The 9,949-nt window shown below is 50.1% G+C and overlaps 1 protein-coding gene and 1 pseudogene across 1 annotated transcript in view; one reads left to right on the plus strand and one right to left on the minus strand.

The window, feature by feature from the left end:
* LOC116527586 (keratin, type II cuticular Hb1-like) overlaps positions 1-1,279 on the plus strand; it is a 6,452-nt gene extending 5,173 nt beyond the window's left edge. The window contains exons 2-4 of the mRNA XM_032244615.1: positions 4-86; positions 364-395; positions 695-1,279. Of these exons, the coding sequence (XP_032100506.1) occupies positions 4-86; positions 364-395; positions 695-933 (354 nt within the window). The 3' untranslated portion in view covers positions 934-1,279. The remainder of the gene's footprint in view (positions 1-3; positions 87-363; positions 396-694) is intronic.
* A 2,007-nt stretch (positions 1,280-3,286) lies between these two features.
* Positions 3,287-4,702, minus strand: LOC116527595 (annotated as a pseudogene).
* Positions 4,703-9,949: the final 5,247 nt, after the last annotated feature.

The raw sequence follows: 9,949 nt of genomic DNA on the forward strand, positions 1-9,949 counted from the left end.
GAGTACCAGGAGGTCATGAACTCCAAGCTGGGCCTGGACATCGAGATCGCCACCTACAGGCGCCTGCTGGAGGGCGAGGAGCAGAGGTGGGTTCAACCAAGCCTGGCCAAGAGCCACCCTTCCCAACCCTTGGCACAAGCCTACCCTTGGCCTTGGCTGAGTAATGGCCAGGGCTATAGGGGGAAGAAAATCATTCATAACTTCTGGTGTTTGGTGGGCTGGTGTGTGGGTTTGTCTGGGGCAAGGTGTTCCCTCAGACTCTGTTCTTAATTGCCAACTGAGGAGCCTACCCTATGACCTGGGGAGCTTTTTCAGCCTCTCTGGAGCAGTTACTAATGTTGCCTTTTTCTCTTTTGCCCTCAGGCTGTGTGAAGGTGTTGGGGCTGTGAATGTCTGTGAGTATTTGGGGCCCAGTGTGGACAGATTTAGTACCTCCCTGTGATGAAGGCAGAGTTTGGAAAGAGGCGTGTCACTGAGATTGAATATAAAAGAGTGGGCTGGCATCACAACAGGAGAGATCTGGAGTCAGAGATCCCGAAAGACCCCAGCTCGTGGACTAAATGGACCTAGAATTGTCCACTAAAGATGCTTCTGACTTTCAATGCCCAGAGCTCAGGGCTTGGGCAGGGGTGGTGGTCAGGGAGGCAGGACGGCTTGCCCTCCAGAATTTTGACTCAGACTTCGGGGTTCACAGGTGTCAGCAGCTCCCGGGGCGGGGTCGTGTGTGGGGACCTCTGTGTGACAGGCTCCCGGCCAGTGACGGGCAGCGTCTGCAGCGCTCCATGCAATGGGAACGTGGCGGTGAGCACCGGCCTGTGCGCGCCCTGCGGCCAGTTGAACACCACCTGCAGAGGGGGATCCTCTGGCGTGGGTTCCTGCGGTATCAGCTCCTTGGGTGTGGGGTCCTGCAGCAGCAGCTGCCGGAAATGTTAGCCACCCCAACTCAAGCCCCAGACCCCAGGCATCTTTCCTGCCCTGCCTTGCTCGGTCCATCCAGCCCAGGCGCCTGGACCAAGTGTTCAGCTATGGCTCCTGCACTTTGAAAGACCCCTCCCACTCCTGGCCTCTCATTGCTCTGTGTGATTCCCCCACTTCTGAGCTCTGCCACCCCACGCCGGGAAAGGCTACCCTAGAAAGAAGTCCCTGGCACCCACAAGAGGACCAGGGAGAGCCAGGACCAGAACCTCACCCATGGCCACTGCCTTCCTGCCTCTCCCCTTCCTCCTCTTCCCTGTTTATCTCTGTCTTGATCTGTGTTTCAATAAACTAATGTAGCCAACCTGGGTCTTGTCTGCATCTCTGTTACCCTCCTCAGAGGTCAGGGTTAGAGAGGGTCCCCAGAGTTACATGGAGCAGTAAGAGGCCCAAGGGTCTTCAGTACAGTTCTCTATTCCTCACCTCACAGAAGGCTCAGATTTACCCAAGAGTTGTGCTAGGCCCCTACGTGATGTAACTTTATCCACAAAACCCTAATGATGCACCTTGTAGATGAAGAAGCCGGAACTCAGAAGCACTCAGTAATTGGGGCAGGGTCCCTGCTTAGTTGGGTGGTTCAGCTGGGGTTTAAGCCCCGTGTGTGTTGCTAGCGCTCATTTCACTAAACCGCAGCTATCTCCCAGAAAACACCTCACGCATTTCTGTAAACTGATGGATCATGAAGATCAGATTCACCAGTCACTCAAAGCTGAGGCAACATCATCCAGTACTTTGGTAGGGAAGACTCATGCCTGAGTAATTTATTGGAATTCTTTAAGGGGTGAATACATGAAGATTATTTAAAGTTTCAAAAAGCCTTTGATGTGGCTTTCTTTTGTTTTTAATGGAGTCACTCTGGGGTTTTGGAGACCTGCCATAGTTGATACATTTCCTTAAAGACAGAAAACAGCACATAGCAAGCTGATGGGGCACAGAGCGGGGAACACGGACTCCAGCCAGATTGCCTGGGCCCCAAGCTGGGCCCTGGTCCTTCCTAGTTGAGTGGGGTTGGGCAGAGTACTTACCCTCTCTGTGCCTGTTTCCACACCTCTGAAATGAGGATGACAGAAAGGGCAACCACCTCATAAGTTGACGAGAAGATTAAAGGATTTCATACATGTAAAAAAAGCCTTAGATGTTTCATGCCACACAATAATCTATTTTTTTTTATCATTAGTATTATTCTTTTGCAGAATGTAAAGTAGAAGTCCCTCCAGGGATCAGGGCCTCTTATGGCCAACCTCTTATTATACTTGTATCTGTGATCAGAGATCGCAAGTACAGAAAGAAATCTCCATGTTTACCAAGGCTGCTCAGCGCCTTCATGCATGGCAGTGTTCACCAAACATTGATGAGGTAGGGACAGGGAAATGACAGCTCTGCCCCACTATGGGTCAAGGTGACTCCCTGAACATACATCTTTTTTTCAATATTACAGGTTTATTTAAAACTTAATTTTCACCTTGAGTATGCAAAATACAAGCTAATGTTCATTTTAGTTTGTAGTTTACAAGTATACAAAATAGATGTTTGCTTAAATTTATATTACATATTTATTAAGGCAAGGAACTATATAGAAAAAAAAAACATTTGTTCTGCTTAAGGCATACTTGGGAATAAACCATTGTACAAATTATTGCACGTCTGAAACCACAGTGCATAACAGACTGTCTGCATAAAAATGGTAAAGAAGTAAACCAGGTGTATTACCTGGCTTAGGTCACAAATGTAGATCAGAAGACAAATATAGATGCTCCTGGTCAAAGTTTGCAGCGGTTTGAAAACTTTGGCTTTCTCATTGGGTACCTTTAGGACCAAGACTCACCAAGAACCATCATTTAGGCTATTTAAACAAGTTTTCTGTACCTGAATTTCTTCCTCTTCTAACATCATAAAAATGGCTTTTAGAAAGTAGAGAGAATACAAGGCGATCTTTTATGCTTATATTGCATCCATGCACAATTCAAGGGAATTCTGGTCTTCCCTCCCCCAACTCACGGATATAATTTATACCCTGAGGTCCACAACTTCCAGTCACTCCCTTGGCATTTTTTAAGTCCAGGAATATTCAAGTCGGATTTAGAATTGGAATGAAAGAAGATCCAATCACAGACCCCAGCTGTTCTTTGCTTTTTGTCTTTTGGATTCCGCATTTTTCCTGATTATCCGCTCACAAGTTGACTCAGTTGGGAACTTGATCATGATTGTAGTGCTTTCTGGCTGAGCTCCTCCCCTCATCGGGAAGACAATGTGAAAGGTAAAAATGCTGAATTCTCTTCCAGCAGTGTGGGTCCTATCCACTGTCCAGGATTTAAAAATGCCTTTTGCTGTGTAAGGCGAGGTAGTCTGACCTGGAAAATGCTCAGTGGCATTTCTGGCCTGGAATGGGCGGTGCCCGGCATGTTTATACAGCAGTGCGTGGTCAGTTCATCTGAGCAGGCAAATTTCCACCCACAGCCTTCCCAGTCACAGTGATAAAGTTTCTCACCTGTGTGGGTTCGCAGGTGTGCCTCGAGATGGGAACTCTTTGTGTGGGTTTTGCTGCAGCCTGCGTAATCACAAGTGTGGGTGGCAGTCCTTTTCCGGGGCCACGATTGTGTTGCCTTCTTCAGTTTGAGCTCCTCCAGCATACAGGAACCGAGAGGCACAAGCTCTTGGTAATGGAGCGGTGGGACTTGCGGCTGCATCTGGTCAGGCAGGAAGGATGAGCAATTGGGCCCCAGGTGTGGATGGAAGCCAGGGGGAAGCAGCAGGGCAGGGTGACACCCCCTTTCACCAATTCCTCAGGACCCAGGGTCAGGGTAGTCCTGCTGGGGAGCTGCTACCCCAGGGGGAAGTCGTGTGTAGCCAGCCGATGGTCATTGCCGAGAGGGTTCCAGTGCCCAAGTGGTTGCATGAGCGATCACCTCCTGCTTGGTCTTGGGGCACATGCATGGCGGCCTGCTGTTGTAGGACACCATCAGCACCAGGTGGCTGCCACCCTGAACATACACCTTTATGCCAGAGTGAATCTCTAAACTTCCAGTCTGAGGCCCAGAAAATGCAGCAGAAATGGAAGTCCCACACCTCTACCCTTCTGGGCACTAGAAATGATTAAGAATATTAAGAGACCAGAAGCGTCTAGACTAAAAATACAAAGTCTCTTGTAAAAGGTAGAATCAAACCAAGGTCTCTCAGCCACCTCTGGAATTCTGAGCAGGACAGAATCCTGGAAAGTTTCAGAATTTGTGTTCGATCATTCACACCCTCTATGCTGTAACATCACACAGCTCTGTGACATCACACAGCTCAGAAGCTGGCCCTGGGCTGGGTGCAATGGCTCACACTATAATCCCAACACTTTAGGGGGCTGAGGTGAAAAGATTGCTTGAGCCCCCTCAGCCCGGACAATATGGTGAGACTCCATCTCTATAAAATATAAAAGCATTAGCTGGCGAGGGGGTGTGCACCTACAGTCCCAGCTACTTAGGAGGCTGAAGCAGGACAGCTTGAGCTCAGGAGGCGAGGCTGCACATTGAGCCATGTTTGTGCCACTCCCTTCCAGCATGGGTGACAGTGCAAGACCCTGTTTGAAAAAATTAAAGAAAATAAGCAGCAGCAGCAACCCCTGTCCGGAGTCCAGATATCAGCTCCATCCCTCCCTAGCTCAGAAGCCAACTGCAACTCCAGTCCTGATGGCCTTCTCGCCTCTACCAACTTCCCCACCCTTGCTTCTCACTGGTATCATCAGCCCAGCTGGGCCTTAGAGACCTGCCATATTTCACTCCCTCACTTTCCCTCTAGTTCTGACCCTGTCTTCCTTCCTACTCCAGCCACACAACCCTCACCAATTTCTAGGTTCCCATTCCTGCACAGGCATGGGCAGAGGAGCACGGCGGGAATGAATCAAATACATAATGCCCCTGCTGCAGAATGGTGAAGAAAAGGAACATCTCACTGTGTGACCTTTAGCAGGTCACCTCCCGTCTCTGGGCCTTCGTGTATCTGCTAATGAAATACAATGTTTGGATTAGGTGGCTGCTAACATCCTTTACCAATTTAAAGCTCTATTATTCTTTGGGAGAGGTCAGGACTAGGAGCTAGACAGAAATGGGGGGTCCAGGTTTCATGCAACTATGCAGTGTATGCACGTGTTGACTGTATATTCATTGTGCGTTGCTCCATGTCTAGAGGTAGCTGTGAGTGGAACAATATGATTGCATCCAGATACACGCACACTCCAGGCACCTGTGTGGAAACACGTGCACGTGAGAGAGATGGTGAGGGTTTCTAAATGTGTGATTATGCATGTGAACGTGTGTGCTATGTGCTGGAAAGGGGAGATTTAGCCAGGCGTGGTGGCTCACACCTGTAATCCCAGCACTTTGGGAGGCCACGGCGGGTGGACCACCTGAGGTTGAGAGTTCGAGACCAGCGTGACCAACATGGAGAAACCCATCTCTACTAAAAATAAAAAAATAAAAAATTCACTGGACACAGTGGCAGGTGCCTGTAATCCCATCTACTCAAGGGGGCTGAGGCAGGAGAATTGCTTGAACCTCGGAGGCGGAGATTGCAGTGTCATGCCATTGCACTTCAACCTGGGCAACAAGAGAAAAAGTGTGAAGAAAGAAAAAGAGAGAGAGAGAGAGAAGGAAAGAAAAAAAGAAGGAAGGAAGGAAGGAAGAAAGGCAGAAAGGAAGGAAGACAGAAAGGAAAAAAAGAAAGAAAAGAAAAGAAAGAAGGAAAGGGCACATGTGAATATGAGTGCAGTGTGGGTACATGGGTAGACACATGTGTGCTGGTGAGGCAGGGGTCACTGATAGGGAATGGGGTTAAAGTGGGAGTAGTGATGGGCAGGTGCTGCTGGGGGTCATTACCCCCTGGCTAAGGAGCCCTTGCTCTAACCCCTAGGCTTCCCTACTTATTCCTCCTGCCCTATTGTCACTCTCACACCAAGTGGGGCAGAGGGAGTTCAGCTGGCCTTAGACTTTGTAGAGCTTTCTTTAAAGGGGCTCAAAACTCTTCCAAAGAATTCCAGTAAGTGAAATAGTTAGACATATATCTCCCTATGCTTTAAGCACTTTACATGCAGCAATATCTTTCTCAAACAACTCTCTGATAGTTACTATTCTATTTTGCAGCTACTCTTTGGCTCAGAGGGACTAAGTAGGGAAGAAAATAAGGAAAATGGAGCCAGGCACGGTGGCTCACACCTGTAATCCCAGCACTTTGGGAGGCTGAGGCAGGAGGATTGCTTGAGCCCAGGAGTTCAAGGCTGCAGTAAGCTATAATCCTGCCACTGCACTCCATCTTGGGTGATAGAGCAAGACTTCATCTCTACAAAAATAAATTTAAAATTAAATAAAGGGAAAAATGGATCTTCAAGATTTAAATCTAGAGGAGAGCAGGACTGAGGCCCAGAAACAGGTGAAAAGTTTGGTCAAGGTAAGAACAAGACTGGGAACAGGATCCAGGCCCTTCCTTCACTACTCCAGGCTGGTCTGGTTGGTATTTTGCAGCTGAAATCACAGAGGGAAGGACTGCATTTAGACTCCACAAGAGACCTCCAAGGGGTTATGCAGGATGCAACATGCTAATGGTCAAAAACAGGGCCCAATACATCTGAGGACAGGCACACCAACCAGGACCATGCAGCCTCAGCCCCGTCATGTCTGTTCTGAGGCAGACCCTGGGGATGGATGAGACCTTCACTGCCCTCCAGGGGCTCAGATAGAGACATGATCACAGCTAAGTCAGCCTCTGACATGCTTAAGTACGATGAAGTGTGAGGCAGGCACGGAGAGCCAACAGAGGACTCACGCCTTATGGTACCCTTCCGCTGAGAAGCAATACTGAACCGAGGACAGTCCTCCTCCCATCAGAAGCCACCCCGACTCAAACAATGCTTATAAATGGGCTGGTGAATGACTCTCCATAAATGCACCCGGGGCTGGAATGCGGCCCATGGCCAGGGGAGCCTCTCAGGGAATTAGTTTCCAAAGCACAAACATTGCTTGTGACCCACATGGCCCTGGCCCAGGAAGAAATTCAAGCCTGACCCCAAAGCCCTTGGGATTTTCTGGATTGACATCAGGCAAGTCCAGGTTCAGTGTTTAAAAAGGGAAAATGTGCCAGGCACGGTGGCTCACACCTGTAATCCCTGCACTTTGAGAGGCCAAGGCAGGTGGATCACAAGTTCAGGAGTTCAAGACCAGCGTGACCAACATGGTGAAACCCCGTCTCTACTAAAAATACAAAATCGCTTTCAGCTTTCGGCTCGGAGGAGGCCAAAGTGCAACTTCCTTTGGTCAACCCGAATCCAGGTTCATCTGACATCAGCTGCCTTCCCCCATGCTGCCAAAGTTCGACCCCAAGGAGATAAAAGTCATATACCTGAGGTGCACTGGGGGTGAAGTCAGTGCCACTCCTGTGCTGGCTGCCAAGATCGGCCCCCGGGTCTGTCTCCAAAAAAGTTGATAATGACTTTGCCAAAGCAATGGGGGACTGGGAGGGTTTGAAGATTACAGTGAAACTGACCATTCAGAACAGACAGGCCCAGATTGAGTGGTGCCTTCTGCCTCTGCTGTGATCATCAAAGCCATCCAGGAACAAACCAGAGACAGAAAGAAACAGAAAAACACTAAACACAGTGGGAATGTCACTTTTGATGAGATCATCAACATTGTTCAACAGATGCGGCACTGATCTTTACCCACAGAACTCTCTGGAACCATTAAAGAGATCCTGGGGACTGCCCAGTCTGTGGACTGTAATGCTGATGGCCACCACCCTGATGACATCATAGATGACATCAACAGTGGTGCTGTGGAATGCCCAGCTAGTTAAGAAGCACAAAGGAAGATATTTCAATAAAGGATCATTTAACAACTAAAAAAATAATAATAATGATACAAAATCAGCCAGGCATGGTGGCGCACATCTGTAATCTCAGCTACTTAGGAGACTGAGGCAGGAGGATCGCTTGAAACCAGGAAGCGGAGGTTGCAGTGAGCCAAGATGATGCCATTGCATTCCAGGCTGGGCAACAGAGCGAGACTCCATCTCAAAAAAAAGCGGGGGTGGGGGGGATGTGAGCAACCAGTCCTGGGTGACACAGGTTGCAGAATGTACATCCTAGATCCTGCCTACAATTCCCATGAAGTTCCCTTGTTGACAAGATCATCACAGCAGAAGCTGGAGAAAATTGGCCTTGAATATCACAGAACCTCATGACCCCCTAGCAAAATGCAAGGAGCACAGAGCTGGACTAAAGAATCTTGAAAGAATCTTCAGGCAGCTGGTTTGCATTTGTGAGTGTTGGCAGGTCAGAATTTATCAACTAGGGCTGATGTGTGAGCCCAGTGGGGCCATACCCCCTACCCAGGAGGGTGGCAGCCTGCCAGCCAAGTTTCAGTCCCATTCCTCTTGCATGAGACTTTTCTGTTTACACAGGAAGAGGGCCTTTTGCATACCTGTCCTCTGGGCAGAACCCAGAAGAACACAGCAGACACTCTGGCACTAGAGTGCCTTAAAAGGTAAAGCCCAGGCCTCTGGCCAATGACGCACTTTAGCCCCACCCAGAGACAAGGAAAGCAGAAACTATTGTTGCATTGATGATGTAATTTTATGCAATAGAAAGGAATGTGTGCTCACTGTACAGAAGCTTCTCTTGGGCTGTGTGGTACAAATCCAGCCTTTCTCTAGCCACCCGACTCCCTAGACTGGTCTCCCTTCTGACCCCTAAAGTCCAACGCCTTGCAAAAACTCGAACCAACTTACACCCTAGATCTGAAGTAGAGACAGAACCGGAGCCTCCCTCTGATTCCACAGCCCACGCTTTCCTCCACCATAGCATGTTGTTCTCCTGCCCACCACCAGATCATATTAACACAACTGTGTGGCCCAATTGTGTGTTAAACCAGAGCCCAGGCTTGGGCCACCCAACTGTGCTCATATCCCTCCAGCTCCCCATCTGCAAAGGCCACCTGTCCTCAAGTGCCCCATCAAGGTGGTAGAAGGCACTGGCCCAGTCCCCATTCCACCCTTTTCTGTTTCTGCTCAGCTTCCTTATCTGTGGCCCACCTGCCACCTCCAGAATCTCATCTCCAGGGGTCCCAGAGTGTCTTCCTCGCCATCGTGTTCCCTGTACCAAGCACTATAAGGCCATTCAATAAGTATGTGTGGAGTGAATGAATGGATGAAGAATGGGATTCTCAGCCCTGCTGCCCAAAAGCTGTCTGTGGGTCCCAGGCTAGACCCTTCTGCATGAATGAACCACTTCTCTGGCTCTCCCCAGACTCCGTGCTCCCCATCCTATACGTTTAAGTCACATAGACCCTCACACCAGGAGGGGAGGAGGTTGCTTCCTGGTACCGTTCCTGCCCTGACCCCTCCACGCAGCCAGGTTTGTCTGTGCTCCGGGAATAGCCCAGAGAATCCAGATTTAAACTCCTGGCAGCTCAGACCACTGCACAACTTTTTATTGCAGAAAAGTCCCTGGAAAGAAGGGGTGGCGGCAGTTCAGAGGGCCAGGGTTCTTGGTCCAGGTCAGTCACAGGCCACGTCTACCCAATGGCACCAGCATCCAGGCCATCTGCACTGGGGATGGTCAGTCACGGTTCTGTAAGCCGAGCTCCCACACCTCACGCTCCGGCGTAGGGGGAAAAAAGGAAAGGTGTTGTAGGGTCAGCTCTATGGGAGGGGGCATCTGAGACAAGAGGGCTGTCTTTAGGGCTGAAGCTGAGGGCTCCTTGTCTTCTCTGGAGCTAGGCCGGAACGGTTCAACACCTGTGAGAGCTGCGGTAGCTGAAGCCCGCGACACAGCCGGGGGAGCCGCAGGGCGTGCAGCCTCCGCCAGGGGCGCTAGTCTCCAGGGCGCCGGACCCGGCTCCGGGCTGCAGCAGTGAGGCGGGGCCCGGGGCTGGAGCAGGGCTGCGGGGCCCGGGGCTGGGTCAGCGGGGCGGGGCCCGGGGCTGGGTCAGCGGGGCGGGGC

The sequence above is a fragment of the Sapajus apella genome, unplaced genomic scaffold (genome assembly GCF_009761245.1).
Source record: "Sapajus apella isolate SASKATOON/1434 unplaced genomic scaffold, GSC_monkey_1.0 scaffold2, whole genome shotgun sequence".
Taxonomy (NCBI): Eukaryota; Metazoa; Chordata; class Mammalia; order Primates; family Cebidae; genus Sapajus; species Sapajus apella.